At 39.8% G+C, this 21640-nt stretch overlaps 1 protein-coding gene across 9 annotated transcripts in view; it reads right to left on the minus strand.

The window, feature by feature from the left end:
- HERC2 (HECT and RLD domain containing E3 ubiquitin protein ligase 2) overlaps positions 1-21640 on the minus strand; it is a 239890-nt gene that overhangs the window by 212094 nt on the left and 6156 nt on the right. For all 9 annotated transcript variants that reach the window (XM_059180258.1, XM_059180255.1, XM_059180256.1 and 6 more), the window contains exon 3: positions 13906-14020. In XM_059180258.1, coding sequence (XP_059036241.1) covers positions 13906-14020 — 115 coding nt within the window. The remainder of the gene's footprint in view (positions 1-13905; positions 14021-21640) is intronic.

The raw sequence follows: 21640 nt of genomic DNA on the forward strand, positions 1-21640 counted from the left end.
TTTACCCAAAGATACAAATGCAGTGATCCAAAGGGGAACCTGCACCCCAATGTTCATAGCAGCAATGTCCAAAACAGCCAAAATATGGGAAGAGCCAAGATGTCCACCAATAGATGAAGAGATAAAAAAGAACTAGCGTGTGTGTGTGTGTGTGTGTGTGTGTGTGTGTATGAAATGGAATATCACTCAGCCATCAAAAAATAAATAAATCTTGCCATTTGCAATGAAATGAACAGAACTAGAGGGTACTATGCTAAGCAAATAAGTCAATCAGAGAAAGACAATTATCATATGATTTCACTCATATGTGAAATTTAAGAAACAAAACAGCATCAGAGGGGAAGGGAGGGAAAAAAAAAAAAAAAAAAGACAAAACCAGAGAGGGGGGAACCATAAGAGATTCTTCACTATAGGAAACAAACTGAGGGAAGGGGAGAAGGGAGAGGGATGGGGTAACTGGGTGAGGGACAATAAGGAGGGCCCGGAATGTACTAAGCATTGGGTATGATATAAGACTGATCAATCACTAAACTCTACCTCTGAAACTAAAAATAAACTATATGTTAATTAGTTAAATTTACATTTCAAAAAACTTGAAAAAATTAAAAGTAAAAAAATCAATGTCATATATATATATATATATATATATATATATATATATAATTCCATTTATATGACAGTTCTCAAAATGGCAAAACCACAATGATGGACAACAGATGAGTGGTTACCAGAAATCAGGAGTTGGGGGACTGTGTGACTCAAGGAGCAACAGGAAAGAGTTTTCTAAGGATGATGAAACTGTTCTGAATCATGATCACAGTGGTGGTTATGTGAACCTGTATATCTGTTAAAATTCACTGAACCAAATACCTAAAAGGAATAAACTATACCCTATTAATTTTAAAAACAGAAACTGTTTAACGGCTTTTCCTTAAAATTACAATAAAATTTCAATTAAGTTCAAACATGTATTTACCACCCAGCACATCAAAGCACCATGGTAAACACTTTGATACAAAAGTAAGACAACTTCTATAGCCCAAATGAACCTCTAGAAAAGAAATAGCACATAATCAGTACAAATCTGGATTTGGCAAGTGTCCTGAGTCAAGTATCAAGGAGCAGGGAGGATAGCTGGAAGACAGTCTGGAAGAAGTATTTTCAGTCAAAAAGCTGGTCCTGAAAGCTGGAGCAGGACATAGCGTTGGGCCAGTAAGACATGAGGAAATGTATTAAGGGTGAGGGGAGAACTAGTCTGCACCTGCAACAGATAATCAGCTATCTTTTTATTTTTTAAAGATTTTATTTATTTATTTGACAGACAGAGATCACAAGTAGGCAGAGAGGCAGACGGGGTGGGTGGGGGAAGCAGGCTCCCCACTGAGCGGAGAGCCAGATATGGGGCTTGATCCCAGAACCCTGAGATCATGACCTGAGCCAAACTCAGAGGCTTAACCCACTGAGCCACCCAAGCACCCCAATAATCAGCTATCTTGACCACAGAAACTAAACACAAATCTAAATAAGTCTGATTTATTAAGTCCCTTATTTTAAACTAATAACATGGAAAGTGTGACAACAAAGTAGAATCTTCAGTGAGATATACGGGCATCTGGGTGCCTCAGTCAGTTAATTGCCTGCCTTTAGCTCAGGTCACAATCCCAGGGTCCTGAGATTGCATCCTGCATCAGACTCCATGCTCAGTGGGGAGTCTGTTTCTCCCTCTCCTCTGCTTCTGCCCCACCCCTCTACTCGTGAGCACACCCTTTCTCTAATAAATAAAGAATTAAATAAAAAACAGGATATATTTAATTCTCAAAAATCATATTGCAGAAAGTAGCGAGGGGTGGGGCAGTTAATGGAAAATGAAAATAAGTTGTTGTGAACTACATACAACTACATAAGAGTACCTAGCGAAACAACATTATACTTTTTAATCTTTACAAATGACCCTTCAAGGAGATAGGCTTTCCTGTCTGGTTCACAGATGTAAAAACTGTGCTTCACAGAGTAGGTCCTAGCCAGGGAAACAAAGCTGGGATAGAACACAGTGCTAGCTCTAACTATAAGGATTTATTTTCTGGGGGGTGAGGGTCCACTGACAGAGCCAGGGGCCAATTCTAATTCAAGGCTTGCTTTGTGTCTGACCCAGAAGCGAAAATTTTATGATTTTAAATGACTGAAAAATAATCAAAGAACTATAATAGTTTGTACTATGAACATTATATGAACTTCACATGTTAGTGTCTGTTAACAAAGTTTTATTGGCATGCTGCCACATCCATTTGCTTATTAGTTTTATATATGGCTGCTCTGGCACAACAACTGCAGGGTCCAATTACCACATCATTATGGCCCACAAGGCTTAAAATATTTGCTACCTGACCCTTTACAGAAACTTTGAAAACCCCTGATCTGCACCATTCTACAAATGTTACAAATAAGAATACAAAATTCTCATTTTATTTTTTTTAAGATTTCACTCCCTTGACAGAGAGAGAGAGAGAAAGAGAGCACAATCATGGGGAGCAGCAAAGGAAGAAGCAAGCTCCCCATTGAGCAAGGAGCCCAATGTGGGACTTAATCCCAGGACACTGGGATCATGACCCGAGCTGAGGGCAGACACCTAACCAACTGAGCCATTCAGGCGCCCCCAAAATTCTCATTTTAAAGTTGATATACTGGTCATGAAATCTCTTGTCCAGGATGAAAAGCTTTGTTTGACAGTCACCAGGAAGCAGACAAGAAGCAACACTAAGCACCCGTAATACTTTACTCTCAGGAACATAAATGAGAACATCCACAACAGCAAAGGCAGGATAACACCACTGGAGGTTAAAAAAACAACATGGAATAATAATGAAAAATAATTAGAAGAATTAGGATGACCAGTTCAGAGACAACATTTCAGTATTTGCTCTCTTTTTTATGGATGTAGGGTTCATAGTTTATAGAGAGAGAATTAATAGAACACACACTGCCCAAACAAATCACAGATCATGGAAAGCTCAGAAGGGGAAAGTGGGGAAGCTGACCTTCCTATGAACCCAGGACAATAAACCCTGAGGGGCCACTGATGGGAGACTGCTCTGCCACCTGGTCCCTGAAAATGGAACTAGAAGTAGATGACCTCAGGACTTTTAAGACATTCCTGTCCAATTACGTGTGGAGGTTTTTTACAAACCATCCAAAGTGATTTCCATTCAAATCGCTGTGTCTAAGACCTACAGAAGGAGTTTCAGGGTGCAAAGGCTTGGCCAAGGCTTGGGGCCCAAGGGCAGCAGCAGCCTAGAGGTAGGAGAGGCTGTGAGGCTCCCCCAGGGCTGGCAGGAAAGGCATAGCTGCAACAGCCCTGGGCCACAATCACGAAGACCAGCATCTCAATGTTGGAGAAGGTTCACTTGTGTTTTGTTTTTACCTTAATCACTACCATTAAGAAAGCTTGTTCACTATCATTTACTTCTCAAAAATAGACTGTAGAAGAAAAGTTTGGTTAACTAAGCATATTAGTCAGTGTTCTCCACAGAAAGAGAACCAACAGAATGTGTAGGGGGAGAGATAGAAAGGGAGAGATGGAGAGAGAAGGCATTTATTTTAAGGAATTGGCTCATACAATTATAGAAGTACAAGTCTGTGGCAGGCTCAAGACCCAGGAAACAGTTACGCTACAGTTTGAATCCAAAGGCAATCTGGAGGCAGAATTTCTTCTTGTTGGAGAAGGTCAGTCTTTATGCTATTCAGGCTCTTCAACTGATTGGATAAAGCACACCAACATTATGAAGAATAATCTGCTTTACTCAAAGTCCATGGATTTATATATGAATCTCATCTAAAACACACCTTCACCTGGAAATATCCAGAATAATATTTGATCAAATATCTTCAAACCATGGCCCGGCAAACTTGATACATAATTATCACACTAAGAGTCCCAATTAATCAAATACTAGTTAAAAAGAGGGGGTATAGCTCAATGGTAGAGCATTTGACTGCAAATACTAGTTAAAAAGAGATATATTGTATGTTTTTGTATGATATTGAAATTTTTTTCTATTTATAAGGAAGTACAATTTTAAGAGATTTTAGCTATGAAAACTTTCTAACAGAATACAAACATAGAAGTGGCCATTCAAATTTCCCTTGAGATTCTACTGCATTATAAAGATACAATGTAATATCTTCTGTCTATCTCATTATTAGTAACATAATACATGTAACATGGCACCCTTACAATTTGAAGGTTTTAGCAGCAGATTAAATACAAAGATGCATGTGTTCAATTGACAGGAAATTTTAATTGTCAAGTGAAAGAGAAAAGGTGATCCATCAAATCAATAATGGAGTTTTAAAAGACAGAGAAATAAAATTAAGGAAGAATACTCAGTAGAATGGATAACAGAGTAAGAAAAGCTTAAAGTATCCACATGAATGACATAAAAGGGCACTTACCCTCAATGTCCCATCCTCCTCAGGTAATTTGTATGCCCCTAGTCGGCCTGAAGCTGAGAGCACACACTAACTCACGACACAAATTACTTATTGGATCCCTCTTGGATGGTACTCTGCTCAGTGCTGGGGGGTACTACGGTGAAAGAACAGAGCCTATCCTCACAGGTCATGGCCATTATAAAGTTGTTACGGGCAGGGTGAGGGACATCAATGTCAAGGCACAGCAGGGTGAGGGGATGTGAACAAGGCACAGGGCCTTGGCATGTCATCTGAGACCTTCCCTGGGAGCTTCTGGAATCTCCATGTTCTGTTTTCTTCATATCTCTTTTCTTCTAGCTGACACTTTTTTATTGGTTGTCGCACTTTCAATGTAAGCTCCCGGAAAGCAGGGGGCATACCTGGCTCATTCACCACCAGATCCTAGCACCTACAACTACCCTCACTGACAGAAGAGGACACCCGACAAGCTGGATAAGACTGTGACTCAATGACCAAATGAATGAATGACCCACATGTTGCACAATTCACCGCATCTCCCAGAAGGAGAGTACTTTTTAAAGAAGTTCCACAGACTGTGGTGTGGAGAAGGATCTGAATGGCTAACACAGGGAGCAAAGAAGAAGCTACAATTCCGCAGCACAGCTCAGGATGATCCATGATCCTAGGCAGTCCACCCACAGTCCACAGGACCACTGCAATATGGGTTGTGCTTCTCACCCACACACTCATCTCTCCTTGACTCAGCGCAGATGGGCACAGGAGGAGTAAATCTACTGATTTCAAAGAAAGATAAACTAAAGTCAAGGACAGAGATTGAGAAACTCTCTGATAAATTTTTGTACATTTCTCCTAAATTATGATATACCTCATATCCTGGAATACTTTAATTTTTATTAAAATGAAGTACATGTTACATATATATACTTATATGTCCATATATCATCTCTGGAAATATTCTAAAACTAGTAATACTACTACTAAGAAGCAGGAAAAAAGTGGTGTCTGGAGAACAAGATTGGGAAGGAACTCACTCTACTAAAAATTCTGGCTATAATCTGGGCATCAGTGTAAATACTTTTAATAAGATAAAAATGTTTAAAAGGTCTAACACTAAACTTAGAAATAAATATGTAATATAAAAAATTTGAATTCATTCTTGCTGCACCTCCTCTAATCAAAAACAGGAGTTTCAGTCTCTCAGGCAGACATGTCCCTTCACCAGCTGACTCATTTAACATGGGAACATGGACATCATTCACCCTAGGTACTCAGCACAGGGGATTCAGAGAGACAAAAGAACTAATGAACAGACAGGACACTGACACTTCTGCCTGCACTTATACACCACTATGAGAATCACAAACTATTAAGCAGCACAAACTGGGAGCCAGGTACTGTTCTATGCACACCATAAATCAATTCAATAATCAACTTCAACCCCATGAAGTAGGTCTGTCTTTCACCAATCCCGAGATGCACCTTTCCCAAAAGTCAGCATGCCAAATGGGATGAGTCAGATTCATAGGCAGTGAAATTCTCTCCTGGTGATAAATAACAGCACATCTTACTATTGAGGCATCTTAAACTTGTTGAAATGTACTTCTTACCACCCAGATAGTGCACAGAGCATATATCTCACCCAGAGCCCTGGACTGGTAAGAGCAGCACCACCCCACCGCAGGCCCCAGGGTCTGTGTACCCCCCCACCTCATAGCCACTGCAAGGTTAGATACTAATATGCTGACCAGATTTGTTTTGGGTGGATGAGACTATGGTGAAACATCGGACAAAAATATTTCAGATTCATTCAATGGAAAACCCTATATAGTCAAACAGACCTTTGATATCAAATACCACTCCAAGTACCCTTCACTAGGTATGTATGTATTTTCTTACCTTTGCAAGGATTATTAACCATGAAGTCTATTAAATCTACTGGTACTCCTATTCTGATTCTTTTAAAAGGAATAATAAAGGCCTACAAAATCTAATAAAATGGAAATCAAGAATGCCCAGAAAACAAAGAAACTTCTAATACTTAAACAGTAGCCAGCCTTTTAAGGAGGGGGAAAAAAATCTCTCAGAAATGAAAACATTGTGCCCTATCGGTGGGAAGGTAAACTGGTACAGCCACTGTGGAAAACAGCATGGAAGTTCCTCAAAAAAACTAAAAACAGAACTACCATATGATCTGACAATACCACTCCTGGGTGTATATCTGAAGGAAATGAACAAATTCAAACGGTATCTGTACCCCCTTATTTCATTGCAGCATTATTCCCAATAGCCAAGAAATGGAAACAACCTAAGAGTGTGTCAACAGATGAATGGATAAAGATAGATGTGGTGTGGAATGGAATATTATCTCAGCCATAAAAAAGGAAATCCTGCCATTTACAACAATGGATGATAAGAACATTATGCTAAGTGAAATAAGTCAGAGGAAGACAAGCACTGTATGATCCACTTATATGTAGAATCTAGAAAAGGTAAATTCACAAGGAATAGATTGGTGGTAGCCAGGAGCTGCAGGAGTGGGGGAAATGGGGAGATATTAGTCAAAGGATATAACCTTGCAATTACAATAGGAATCAGTTCCAGAGATCGAATGTATCTTATAGTGACAATGGCTAACAACAGAGTTTTGTTGGGGTGCCTGGGTGGCTCAGTGGGTTAAAGCCTCTGCCTTTGGCTCGGGTCATGATCCCAGGGTCCTGGGATCGAGCCCCACATAGAGCTCTCTGCTCAGCAGGGAACCTGCTTCCTCCTCTCTGCCTCTCCGCCTACTTGTGATCTCTGTATGTTAAATAAATAAAATCTTTAAAAAAAAAAAAAAAGAAAAAGAAAAAAGAAAAAACAATAGAGTTTTGTTTACTTGAAATCTGCCAAGAGCATAATGCTTAAATGTCCTCACCACACACACAAAAAATAATAATTATGTGATCGAGGTGTTAAGCAACCTTACTAGGGTAATCATTTCACAATGTATGTGGGCATTCAAATCATCACACTGTACAGCTTAAACTTACAAAATTTTAATGTATCATTATATTTCAACATAGCTAAGGAAAAGAAAAAAAATCTCTTAGGGAAAAAATCTCTTAGAAACTGCTAAATCAGAAGCACCTTTATACATAGAATTCAGATTCACATAATCCAGATTTCCCAGAATTCACATTAATTCCCAGGATTCACATAATCCTGATTTCTCTGCAGAAATTAGACTGACTAGATAATACTGATTAAAAACAGCTCTAATTCCATTCACTGATGTGCTACCACAACGGCATACAACAGAGCATGTAAGTTTTCTAAACCTTGGGTTTGTTTACTCAAGGGACTTTTCTAAACCTTCTATATGAGTTTTACTCATCAAGTAAACCTGATATGACTTTCGTATGTGTAAGAGGGTGAAAATGTAAGAGTATAGGCTCACTCTAATTGAATATAAAATTCTGACAAACTTTTTTTTTAAAAGATTTTACTTATTTATTTGACAGAGAGAGAAACAGCAAGAGAAGGAATACAAGCAAGGGGAGTGGGAGAGGGAGAAGCAGGGTTCCGGCTGAGCAGGGAGCTTGATATGGGACTCAATCCTGGGACCCTGGGATCATGACGTGAGCTCAAGGCAGACGCTTAACAACTGAGCCACCCAGGTGCCCTAAATGTACATTTTATTTTTTATTCTTTATTTTTTTTAAAGATTTTATTTATTTATTTGACAGAGAGAGAAACAGAAAGAGAAGAAATACAAGCAAGGAGAGTGGGAGAGGGAGAAGCAGGCTTCCCACTGAGCGGGGATCCCAATGCAGGGTTTGATCCCAGGACCCCAGGATCATGACCTGAGCCAAAGGCAGATGCTTAACAACTGAGCCACCCAGGCACCCCCTGAGAAACTTTTTTATAACAGCAAAAATTATGCTGTTCTATAGTGTATTAGCTTAAAAACAATATTCAAGTCTTTCATTAACTTGAAGACACTTGTCCTAATATTTTTTTTTTTAAAGATTTTATTTATTTATTTGTGAGAGAGAGAGAGTGAGAGCGAGCACAGGCAGACAGAGTGGAAGGCAGAGTCAGAGGGAGAAGCAGGCTCCCTGCGGAGCAAGGAGCCTGATATGGGACTCGATCCCAGGACGCTGGGATCATGACCTGAGCCGAAGGCAGCTGCTTAACCAACTGAGCCACCCAGGCGTCCCAACACTTGTCCTAATATTAAATTGATTAAATCAATAGCTAATCTGTGAACCCCTGAACTAAAGCTAAGAGAGAATTCTAGCTTATCAGCCACCAGGTTAATAAACAGAAGCACATATATTTTTCTCTCAGATTGTTACTACAATAGCAGGATGAAAAAACAACTTTGCAACTCTTTTTTTTTTTTTTTTTTAAGATTTATTGAGATATGTGAAAGAGTTAGAGAGACAGAGAGAGCACATGCCCAGGAACAGGGGCAGAGGGAGACAGAATCCTCAAGCAGACTCCCGGCCTAGTGCTGAGCCTCATACAGGGTTCAATCCCAGGACCCTGAGATCATGACCTATGCTGAAATCAAGAGTCAGCTACTTGACTGAGTCACCCGAAGCACCCCCCACTTTGCAACTCTTAATAAGCATATTCTTTTTGTTCATTAAACATGCAAGATGGGGGGGTCTTATAATGTGGACTTCAGAGCTCTGCTAAAATGCTCTAACACCTACTTCCTGCCTTTTTAAATCTGTGGTATAATAAAAATATATATTTGGTCTCAGAGCTCCTAAAACCCTTGGAATTTACTGAGGATAGGCATGTTTTTGGTTATTCTTAACAAACCCCTTTCCACCACACCAGAGTTTATACTAATGAGCTGACTTGGGGTAGAGCCACTAGATAGCCTCAGTGTGGGCTAGTCACCGGAAGGAGAAGTGATTAGAGAGTAAGAGCTGTCAGCCTTACCTCCCGACCTCCAAGAGGGGAGGTAGGCTGGGCATTAAATTATAGAAACTCCTGCACTATCAGATTGGGGAGTTTCCAGATTGGGGACACTCGGATGTGCTGAGAAGTAGAAGGACCAAGAGAGGGTACAGAAGCTCCAAGCCCCTTCCCCAGTTTACATTCCCACCGACAGTATACAAGTAAGTTTACCTCTTCTAGATAAGTGGATCATAAATAAACTATTAGCTTCCCCATTCCTTGCTCTATGCATCTTTTCCATTTGCCTGTTCCTGAGTTGTATCCTTTATAATAACTCAATAAACATAAGTAAAGTGTTTTCCTCCATTCTGAGTGGTTCTAGAGCATTATGGATCCTTTAAAGAGTCATGGAACCCCTGAATTTGTAGTCAGCCAGGTAAAAGTGTGAGAAGTCTGGGAATCCCATTTGTGGCTGGCACCGAAAGTGAACGCAATCTTGTAGGACTGAGACTTAAATTCATAGGGCCTGTGCTAACTCTAAAATTGAACTGAACTGCTTGACACCCAGTTGGTGCAGGAGAATTACAGGACTGGTGTGGAAAAACACGTATCTGATATCAGAAAAAAATATTATCTAAATTAGAAGTTACTTAATTTGGATAAAAGTAATACGGATGATTGAGATTAAACCAGAAAGAATGCGGCAGAGAAATATAAATATATATGCAAATGATGAATGTTTCTACCAAGGAAAAAAGATAGCATTTTTGTCTTAAAGAAAAATGTCTAGTTATACCAGAATATGAAAGATGATGGTAAGGGCCAAGTGAGCAGATACAGTAAAATGTACAAGATTCCAGGGAAAATGAAATTTATCTGCCTTGGTTTACAAAACCAGCAAAAATGTGTCAGAATTCACAAGCTGATCAATAAACAAAACTGTGAGCCTTTTACTGACTAACAGACTGGGCTTCCTCTCTTCCTCTCTCCCATGTCAGCGTGGAAAAGTCAGAGTACGCCATTTTCTCTCAAGCCCAGGTCAGCCTATCCTGGAAGCTGTTTGATACCATCTTCCCAGGATCAGATACTAAATTCTGAACTAAAAAATCATCAAGGTGTTTTTATATCCAAATGGTCTTTGGCACTTTCCAGATCACCAGAATAACAAACATGGGTTCCCATATCACAGAATTCATGATGAAATGCTCACAAGCAGGAGGAAGGCTGAACATAAAATTAGTTAGAGCTGGGATGTTCCTTATTTCTCTATTAGCTCACCACTATCATTAAAGTTTCCCTATGTTCCAGGTTTGTAAATATGGGAAGAGCTAGTAAATCACAAAAAGAAAATTAAGGTACCTAGATTAATTTCATAAAAGTATAATGTTATGCAAACACTCTACAGTTCCCAGTACAGTGAGAGGCCCTAGAGATGCAACCATGCCTCACTGCCCTTGCTATGTTCTAACCACCGGGGTGGACAATAACCAAATCCTCACACACAGCCATGAAGCCCACCCTGCCAAGAACTTTAGTCCTATCCATTCTGATACTGGTGCTACCTATAATTAATTAACCAGAGCTTTATGTATTACCTGTTTCCTTCAAAGTTAAAGGCCAAAAATGGGTCTTCAACAAACAAGAACAAACACAGAGCCTCAGTGGAATTACCAATCCTGTAGGGAACAGACTCCCGCAGAAGCTGACATCACCCCTTCCAGTAGACACTAGGCAGACTCCCAGAGGTGGTTTAAGCCTTCCATCAAGGACTCAAGATCCAAAGCAACAAGAATTAATTATGGAGAGGCACCTGGGTGGCTCATTCGTTAAGTGTCTGCCTTCAGCTCAGGTCATGAACCCAGGGTCCTGGGATCGAGTCCCACCATGAGGCTCCCTGCTCGACGGAAAGCCTGCTTCTCCCTCTTCCACGCCCCGTGCTTGTATTCCCTCTCTCGCTTTGTCTCTGTCAAATAAATAAAACAAAATTCTTAAAAAAAAAAGGGGGGGGTGCATAAATAATGAATCTTGGAACACTGAAAAAAAATAAAATGTAAAAAATAAGAATAAAATAAATAAAAAAGAATTAATTATGGAGGATGGAATAAAATTACCAGGGAAATCTAATTTGCTTCAGAATATCGTTGGGTTTTTTTAATAGTCTTATTTCTGAAGCCGCTCATGAGACTTTTTTCCTTTCCTGTATGTCTCTAACTCCTAATGCAATAGACTGTGCCTATACAAACAGCATGACACAGCCTTTGAAAAGCAGGCCTCATCAGAGGGACTTGGAAATGTGCTAGAAATGCACATTCCCAGGCCCCATCACAACTCTAAGGAATCAGAGACTCTGGAGGTGACGCCAGCCATGGGAATCTAACCAATCCCTCCAGGTGACTCTAAAGAACAACAAAAGCTGGGGCGCCTGGGTGGCTCAGTGGGTTAAAGCCTCTGCCTTCGATTCAGGCCCTGATCTCAGGGTCCTGGGATCGAGCCCTGCATTGGGCTTTCTGCTTAGCAGGGAGCCTGCTTCCTCCTCTCTCTCTCTGCCTGCCTCTCTGCCTGCTTGTGATCTCTGTCTGTCAAATAAATTAAAAAAATCTTAAAAAAAAAAAAAAAAAAAAGCTAAGAAGCCTTGGGCTAGGGGTTCAAGATTTAATTCTTTGGAATTCCCACTGCAGGAGAGAGTCTTGATTAACTTTCCTAATACTTGTGGCTCTCCGTACAATGGCTTTCAAACTTGGAGAATGTGTCCACTGCATGAACATACATACTTCCCAGGATTTAGATGCAACAGGGAATGTGAAAGAATACATTTCACTCCAGTATGACACAACCCACCTCTGCCGTTTCTTGCTCCCTGCTCTCTTTCCTGTCACCCCTAAGCAGCCACTGCCTGTTCTGATTTCCACAATTCTCCACTTGGAGGCCAGTGCCCACTTCTCTTCTATGACCCCAAACAACACTATCCGTCAAGCACAAACCAGGTCTCTGTAACTGTTGCTCAAACTTCAACCAACACTCCACGCCTAAGATGCTCCCACCCTGCATATAGGTGACTCACAGGGTCTTTGTCCTCCGTTATAACACATCCTGGTATATGGATGCCTTTTTTTGCCCATAATCATGACTTATTACGGGAGAAAGTCCACATTTAATGCTTTTTTACAACCTCCAAAGAAAGCTATAAAACCAGCAGGAAAGCTGCCAATCAGCACAGAATATAATGGAAACATTCCTGTTCCAAAAAGAAAAAAAAATCAAAAACTTATCTTTGAGCTCTTAAAATTAAAACACATAAAGAGTACTGACTAGATGCCACACACATACAAAAACCTCCAAACAATTACCATATTTATATGTAATATGAAGTCATAAGCTCCATGGAACTATAAAATGTTGATCCTAATGTCAATAAATTAGTTATAGTATAACAGAAATAGCAGTGACATTTTCTCAAGAGGCCTGGCTTCAATTTCCAGCTCTGCTCCCGTTATTTGTGCAAACTGTGGGTTCTGTTTCTTGGTAGAGGTGAGGATTAAAGGAACTAATGAGAAAATACTTTCAAGAAAACATGTAACAGCTAAGCAAAGTACTGAGGATTATCATTTCTACTATCTGCATAGACTGAAAAGGTTTATAATAAATAAAAAAGTTCCTACTTAATTCTTCATACAAGGCCGACCTAGACAAAAACAAAAAATAAGCTTAGCGTATCTTTTAGTAGCCTCTTTAGCTTTCCTTTTTTCATATACTACATTCCCTCAAAATAATAAATATAAAATCCCTAAATGAGGTGTTAATAAGAAACAGTCACTTGAAAAAGTCTAAGACTATAATCCAGTCTGTTTTTTGTGAGGCAGGTCCAGGGTGGGTACAACCATCCATTTCTTTTTAAAAGCTCAACAGTTTCTGTCTCATGGCCAAAATCAAGAGCAAATGAATTGTGATTGAAAGTCTTGCTCTTGGGGGAGCCAGGTGGTGGGTATTAAGGAGGGCACGAATTGCATGGAGCACTGGGTGTGGTGCAAAAACAATGAATTCTGTTATGCTGAAAAGAAATTAAAAAAACAAAAAAAAGAGTCTTGCTGACTTCACCTACACAAGAGTATTTACTGGTATTTCCCTGTGAAGAATATAAGATTAAATAAAATAAGGGGTGAAGTGCAGTCCACAGGCCAAAGGCTTCCAAAAAGTGTTTTCTATGTTGCCACAGGAGAGTGATACAAATATCAAGAATAACTATTTCCACTGAATCTTAAAATAATCACTATTTATAATTAGTCAAGACAAGATTTATTATAAAACTTAAAAGAAAAAATATTAACTGGGAAGGACACCACACCAAAGTAGCTTTGCAACAGGAAGACCCTCATTCACAAAGAGCAATGAAATCCAAGTGGCTCATAATGTTAACTACAATGTGGACAACAATCTCCAAAATGAAAACAAAATTTCAGAATTATGCTTAGACACTCCTATTCCTATTGCATATTCCAAAATTTCTATAAAATATAACTTATAAAGGTCTCTACAAAATGAAAACTACTAATAAAAGGTACTTACCTTTTCTAGGAGGAAGCTCTCCATTCTGGTTTAATTCTGTTCCCGTATATACAATTTCCCCATCTTTAACCATTTCATTCCACAAGCCACAGAGCCCATCTCTTGTGAATGCAAGCTGGTAATGATAAATAACATAAACTTACAGAACAATCATAGAGTGCAATTCTTAAAGAATGATATATTAAGAAAACAACTCATTTCCTCTCATTTATTCAATCATTAACGTTTAATAAAAATCATCCCAAAAAATATAATTAAGTGAAAAAGGCACAGTGCATAATAGTATATAAACAATGCTAGTTTTGCATAGATACAAGAAAAAAGGCATGCACATGTGCCCTAGAAAGATAAACCAGAAACAAATAATAATGATTACCTATAGAGAGACACCTGTGACAGAGGAACATGGGCACCAGAGATTAACAAAAGATTTTGAGTAAACTTTATGTATTTTTACTTCTAAAACATATAAATAATTTTCATCTTCAAAAATTCAAATTAAATCATATAAAGGAAAAATCTACAACTGGCAACAAGCAAATTAACCTATGTTTATCACAGAGAAAAGTATTTCAGGGATCTTTTCAATTATACATCTTCAGTCAAATATACTCTAAGGGAAAAATATCTTCAACATTATTCACTGGTCTTACTGATAATCATAGTATTGATATTAAAATCTTAGAACTATCTCATATATATTGTGTGATACAGCAATGTTAACAAAATAAAACATATGTTTATAATAGTTATCTTAGTGTTATTAGAAACAAAGGTTTTAATAGTAAAAGAAATAAAAAACCAAGGACATTTTTTTAAGAACAAATTGGACTACATTTGAACATATCTGCTTGGGAAGGACCCAGGATGAATGACAGACACTCTGAGAGTAATGAGTACACCCAGAATCCAGACATCAGTTTTTTGTTTTTTTTAAAGATTTTATTTATTTATTTGACAGAAAGAAATCAGAAGTAGGCAGAGAAGCAGGCGGGGGGGGGGAGAGCAGACTCCCTGCTGAACAGAGAGTCTGATGCAGGGCTCGATCCCAGGACCCTGGGATCATGACCTGAGCCGAAGGCAGAGGTTTAAACCACTGAGCCACCCAGGCCCCACCCCCAGACATCAGTTTTTAAGTCTCACTTTCTAGTAAACAAAACCTGGGCTCTTGGGAGAAAAAAGGCTGATGTCATGGTCAGGGCAAACAAGATGAGCCTAGAATATTTTGTGTTTGCACCCCCACCCCAAAAAAAGCTTTGTAAGGCCTTATGGGAATTCTACTGGCCAAAATTAAAACAATTTGAGCATCAAAATACATAACTGCAGTGGACTGCAAAAGTAAATAAAAACATGAGTCCACACTAATATTCAAAGAAAAAAACAAAACAGAAGTACTCTCACTTGTCAGTATTGGAGTAAGAAAAGGCTCCCCAGAGCAAGCAGCCAACGAGGGCAGGGGCACGGTAGACACCCAGATGAGGCATCCATTCTGAAAAGTGTAGGTACAACAGAAGCCGTCTTATCAGAAATATAAAACACTTTTGACTAAAATAGGCACATCTGTTTGGCCATCTTTTAACGAAAGGCCAGCACCTTTCCTTTATTTTTAAGTCCACTAACTCATTCCTTGTTATCATTCCAGCATGCACCACCCTTATGAAGCATCCACTATTTCCAGTCTCCATTTCTTTACTTTTTTTTTTTTTTTTTTAAGATTTTATTTGTTTGAGAGAGAAAAAGAGAGCATGCAAGCACAAGCAGAGGAGGGGAAGAAGCAGACTCCCTGCTGAGTAGAAAGACCAATGTTGGACTCAATCCTTGGACCCCAAAATCATGACCTGAGCCAGAGGCAGATACTTAACCTAGTGAGCCACCCAGACACTCCTCCAGTTCTTTAAATGTAGCAAGAATTAAAGGGCACTCTGTCAGTAATTTCAATATAGAATTCCTCTAGACTTTTAAGACATTTTCCCCAATCCTTTATAGTTCTCTTTTACCTAACCTGTTCAAGTAACTTTTTTAGCATCTCACTTTTATCCAAAGCCCATGTAGTAAATAAAACAATAAGACAGCCCTTAAGATCCTCATCCCCTGGTTCACACATACTCTGTGTAATGCCCTCTGAGTGTGGATAAGACTCATGGAGAATAAAATGGGACATCACACCTGTGACCAGGTTTTGTTTCCATCTATGGCAAAGGTAAAGGAACTTCTCATATATAATTAGCGTCCCACAACTGTTGATTTCTAGTTATCAAAAGGAAGATTATCCTGAGGCCTTACTTAATCAGGTGAAAGCCCTTAAAATATAGGGGCCATCCAGAAGAGACATTTTCTACAGTCACAAAGAGGTGAGCTGCCATGGGCTACCTATGCAGAGGGGTAGCATCTAGGAGCCCATGACTTCAGTTCCCAAACTGCAAGGGACTAAATTCTACCAAGGAGCACCCAATGAGACCCCAGAAAACAGCACAGCATGGCTGACACCCTGACTACATGCAGCCTGTTAGACCCAAAGCAAAAGACCCTGCTAAGCCTTGGCCAGACTCCTGACCCACAGAAACTGGGAAAGAGAATAAACATGAGTTCTTTTAAGCTGCTAAATTTATGGCCAGTAGCTTTTAACATAACAAATAACCCAATTCAGCATCCAACTTAGTTTTCATTAAAGCAACCGCTTTCTTTCAGCACACATATTTTATTTGTTCACCTCACTAACAAGATAATTGCCATAAACACACTTAGAACTAAAACATAGGACTCTTGATAAAAGTATCAACTGGCAGGGAAAAAGTAAAGAGTGAGGCACAAACATTCATCACCCCTTGTGTTTTAGTGAGGGAATGGAAAAGCTTGGCTCATTTGCTCATTCAGATAAGAGGAGAGCTAATACTGCTAGGGTTCAATCCAGTTCCCACACAACCACATAAGGATGTGAGGCAAATAGGAACCAGACTAAACAGCCCCATGTGTGCTGTACCCTGGCAGTTATATGCCATCTTTAGATGGTCCAGGGAATAAATGAGCATAATGTAAAGCATAATTCAGTATCAGTGCAACATATGGAGGCAGAGGAAGAAACTAGAAACAGAAAAGAATTTAGGAGGCCTCTGCCAAGAGTCTCCCCCAAAAAGGGTGACAGCCTAAGCCAAGATAAGGAAAGTACCTAAGACATTTCAGATCAAATGAGACAGATCAGATGTGAAAAGAAAGGAGACAGGGAACACAATCAGATAAAAAAGAACCAGCTCAGTGTTAACGATTCAGATTTGCACTATGAACATGAGCTTGGAGAACCTCTCCCCACTCACACCTGCATACACTCATACGCATAGCCACATATGTATATACATATGTGTGTACACACACACACACACACACACACTGCAAATACAAATCCAGTTCTTAGTGTCAGGAATTAGGACACTAATTAGGAATTAGAGATTCAAATCTGGAGTCACCAGCAAATGGGATATAGACCGTGACCTGGTGGAAATGCAAATGTCCAAAGAGAAAGAGTAACCAACATCCTCAACCCTGATTGCACATTGGGATTACCCATGAGGTGCCTCTATCAGTGTTTTTGTATACAGTCCAGGATGAATAACATTGGTGTTTAGAGCAAAAAAAAGAAAAACAAACATGAATTAAAGAATAAGCCAAGGAAGAAGCCCAGTTTATGTGGAAACAAGAATTGTTACTATCATGTCAAGAGGAAGAAAAGTAGAGCAGAAGCTGTGTGGAAGGTGGAGCCTGGGTATCTGGAGGGACACATACTGTAGAAGCCTCCTAGGAACTGAGGACACAAAGATGTAAATGAGCCATGGACCTGAATAAACACCATTTAAAGCATAATGGTCTGGGCATCTTAAGGATTTGAGTAAAGAGGAACATTACTAAGGCAACAAAGCAAGGCTCCCTGGAGGAGGGAATGAAAGAGCTAGGATGAGGAAGGCAAAGATGAAGCTTAGGGGAAAGCATTCCAGAGCAATGGAAGAAAGCACAGAATCCCAAAGAGAAAGCCAGGAAATCAAAAATATACACAGCACTGTAAGAACAGCCTGTACAGGAAATAAAAATTAGCAATCTGTGAATTTAAGAGTATCTGTACAACAATTATGAACTTGTCCTCTTTTTTTTTTTTAAGATTTTATTTATTTATTTGACAGAGAGAGAGACAGCAAGAGAGCGGAGTGGGAGAGGGAGAAGCGGGGGAGTAGGGGAGGGAGAGTGAGAAGCAGGCTTCCAGCAGAGCAGGAAGCCTGTCCTGGGCTAGATCCCAGGACCCTGAGATCAAGATCTGAGCCGAAGGCAGATGCTTAAAGACTGAGCCACCCTGGCACCCCAAACTTGTCTTCTTTAATAGCTAACTTACATTTAAAAATACCCAATGGGTATTAAATTTTAACTGTTTTTAGACAGAATCCAGATGCTTCTAATTAGTTTACTTGGTCTTAGATTCCTTTTCCAATTTCTTCTCACAGTCTTACTTTATACCTCTAAAATGACATAGCAGATAAAGTCATTTTCACCCTGTAAAGCAGACAATAAGAGGAGTATTAACAGGCCCAGTTCTAAGGGACAGTAAACTCAAACTCAGAGGCTCGATTATTTGACCAGGATCACACAATACTGAGGCTGAAGGATTTGGAAAAAAGCCTTATGCCCAAGCTTGTTCTTCTCTCACCAACACCATAACATTCACCCACACATGCACGAAAAAGGCCTGGGAGAGCCAATGAATCCCCCACTACTACTGCTGGTGCTACTGACACTTAAACACTAAACAGGATTGGGCAAGGGTTAGTCTATTAAAATGACTACTTCAGAGGGTGCCTGCCTGGCTCAGTCAATAGAGTGTGCCATTCTTGGTCTTGGGGTTGTAAGTTCAAACCCCATGTTGGGTGTAGAAATTACTTAAAAATAAAATATATTTTTTTAATTTATTTATTTGATAGAGAGAGATCACAAGTAGACAGAGAGGCCAGCAGAGAGAGAGGAGGAAGCAGGCTCCCCACTGAGCGGAGAGCCCGATGTGGGGCTCGACCCTGGGACCATGACATGAGCCGAAGGCAGAGGCTTTTTAACCCACTGAGCCACCCAGGTGCCCAAAAATAAAATATTTTTAAAAAATAGACAAAATGATTACTTCAGAACTGTATAATCATGTAACAGAATCCAAAATAGAATATACCAAACGCTTAAATGACATTTTGATTAACTTATAGGTTAGAAAACGTTTTACTTTATTTTTTCAGTGTTCCAAGATTCATTGTTTATGTACCACATCCAGTGCTCCATGCAATACATGCCCTCCTTCATAACCACCACCAGGCTCACACAACCCACCAGCCTCCCCTCTAAAACCCTCAGTTTGCTTCTCAGAGTCCACAGTCTCTCATGGCTCATCTCCCACTCCAATTTCCCCCAATTCACTTTTCCTTTTCTTCTCCTAATGTCCTCCATGTTATTCCTTATGTTCCACATATTTTACTTATCTTTAAAACATGCCTGATATGTAATCTGTTCAAATACTTACAGATACTAAAGTAAAGATTTCTGGCTTTTTTTCCCAGCCTAGCAGAAAAATAACAAGTATCTGTTAAACACAGGACAACATATCAACTCCAAAAAAATTTTAAGAACAGGTTTCTTAAGCAACTGGGGAGGTCAGACAGAAACATAAACTATCTCTGTTTTAAGACATAGGGTGGTTAGGAATAGAAAGCCTGAGACCCAAGAGAGGAGTACAGCACAAAGAACCTAAGGCTGCTTTCCTGAGAGGCACCTGACAATTCTGTGAGCATAGCTAAGACCAAGAACTGAGCAGAGCTGCTGAGGGACAGGATTCAGACAGGGTCCTCATGGGGGAAAGGCCTGTTAAACACACCATGCTTTGAATTAACCTTCAAAGGGCCACATACCAGAAGTAGGTAGGGGTGAGGTAGAAGCAGATGGCCTTCCTAGGGAAGAAGCCCAGTTTTTAATCATCTCAGCCCCCAACTGCACTGCAGTGACCTGGGACTGTTAGTGCTGTTTGATTGGTAGATCTCCTCCAGAGGAGGAAACTGTCACCCAGGGCCTCAAATGATCACAGTAATTTGTCATATATAGTATCTGAAACTCAAACAAAAATAATAATGGGTAAGGCAAGATGATATGACAGAAAAATGAAAAAAATATATAGAAGACAACAAAAACAGATCAAGAGTAGATGCAGAAGACAGAAATACAGAAATGGACTTGTCCTCAAAAGGAGAGCCTAAGCAATGGATTTACTTGGCAGACACCAGCCCAGAGCAGTGGGAGGCAGGGAAGAGGGGACAAGAGAACACACGACGCACAAGACACAACATGTTACCACATGGGTAAGCAAACTAAGGCCTAGACTACAGGCCAAATCTGGCCCACCATCTAATTTCATATGGCCCCTGAGCTAAGAATGGTTGTTGAATTTTTCAGTGGTTGAAAAATAATCAAGGAAAATATTTTGTAACACATGAAAATTATGACATTCAAAGTTCAGTATTTATAAAGCTTTACTAGAACTCAGACACAGTTGTTTATGTATTGTCTATGGCATGACAACAGCAGAGTTAAGTAATTGTTACAAAGAACAGAAGACTCACAGAAATATTTGCTATCTAGCTCTTTACAGAAAGTTTGCTGACTCCTATTTTACTGCACTGGCCCCTACTCCACAGTGAACAGAAGATACAGAAAGTTGTCTACTAGGCACATTCACTAAGCACGTGGGACTCTTATATAAGTTTTATAAGAAGAAATCAAGGAATAGTCCAAGGGGGGAAGAAAAAAAAAAGAATTAAAATACCAGTGCCCTTATCAGTCCTTGCAAAGAGGTGAATGTTCAGTCCATGAGGAGCTAACTCCTACTCCCCAGCACCTTGTAGCCTATATCACTGGCTCCATGGTAGCAGCTGGGATGCGGTAACCCACACCCTGTTGTGTAACATTACATTCAAGACTGAAATGGAAGGGTCACCAATGGGCATGCTAGGTGTCAACCCAGAGGGAAGAGAGACATAGTCAATGAAACCAGAACATGGTAAGTTTAAAAAAATTTAAAAAAAAAAACACTTGAAACAAAACATTTAAAATAGATGCATCTCACTAAACTATACCTTATAGTAACTATAAGTAACTATACATTATTAAAATTCATTTAAACGAAACCACGGAAATTTGAGAACCAAAAAATACATTAACTATAATTAAGAACACTGAATGAGATGAAAAGCAGACTAGGAAATCCTGTGCTGCTTCTGCCTATGAGGGATTAACTTCTTTATGAATTACCTCTACACTAAAATGAACTAGAAAATCAAACAAAATATACTGCAGCCCAGAGCTATGATCCCTAAGAAGGGCAATGAATGAAGCCCTACAACTGCCCAAGCTTACTGCCTAGAAGCAGCTTCCAGGATCCATCACGGGAAAGGGGAACCAAAATAGAGCCAAGAGCCAACGAGACACATCAGCTATAAGTAGGTTAAAATGGCAAGGGAAGGGGCGCCTGGGTGGCTCCGTGGGTTAAAGCCTCTGCCTTCCGCTCGGGTCATGATCCCAGGATCCTGGGATCAAGCCCCATGTCGGGCTCTCTGCTCTGCAGGGAGCCTGCTTCCTCCACTCTCTCTCTCTGCCTGCCTCTCTGCCTACTTGTGGTTTCTCTCTCTGTCAAATAAATAAAATCTTTAAAAAAAAAAAAAAATGACAA

This window comes from Mustela lutreola, chromosome 7, assembly GCF_030435805.1.
Source record: "Mustela lutreola isolate mMusLut2 chromosome 7, mMusLut2.pri, whole genome shotgun sequence".
Lineage (NCBI taxonomy): Eukaryota > Metazoa > Chordata > Mammalia > Carnivora > Mustelidae > Mustela > Mustela lutreola.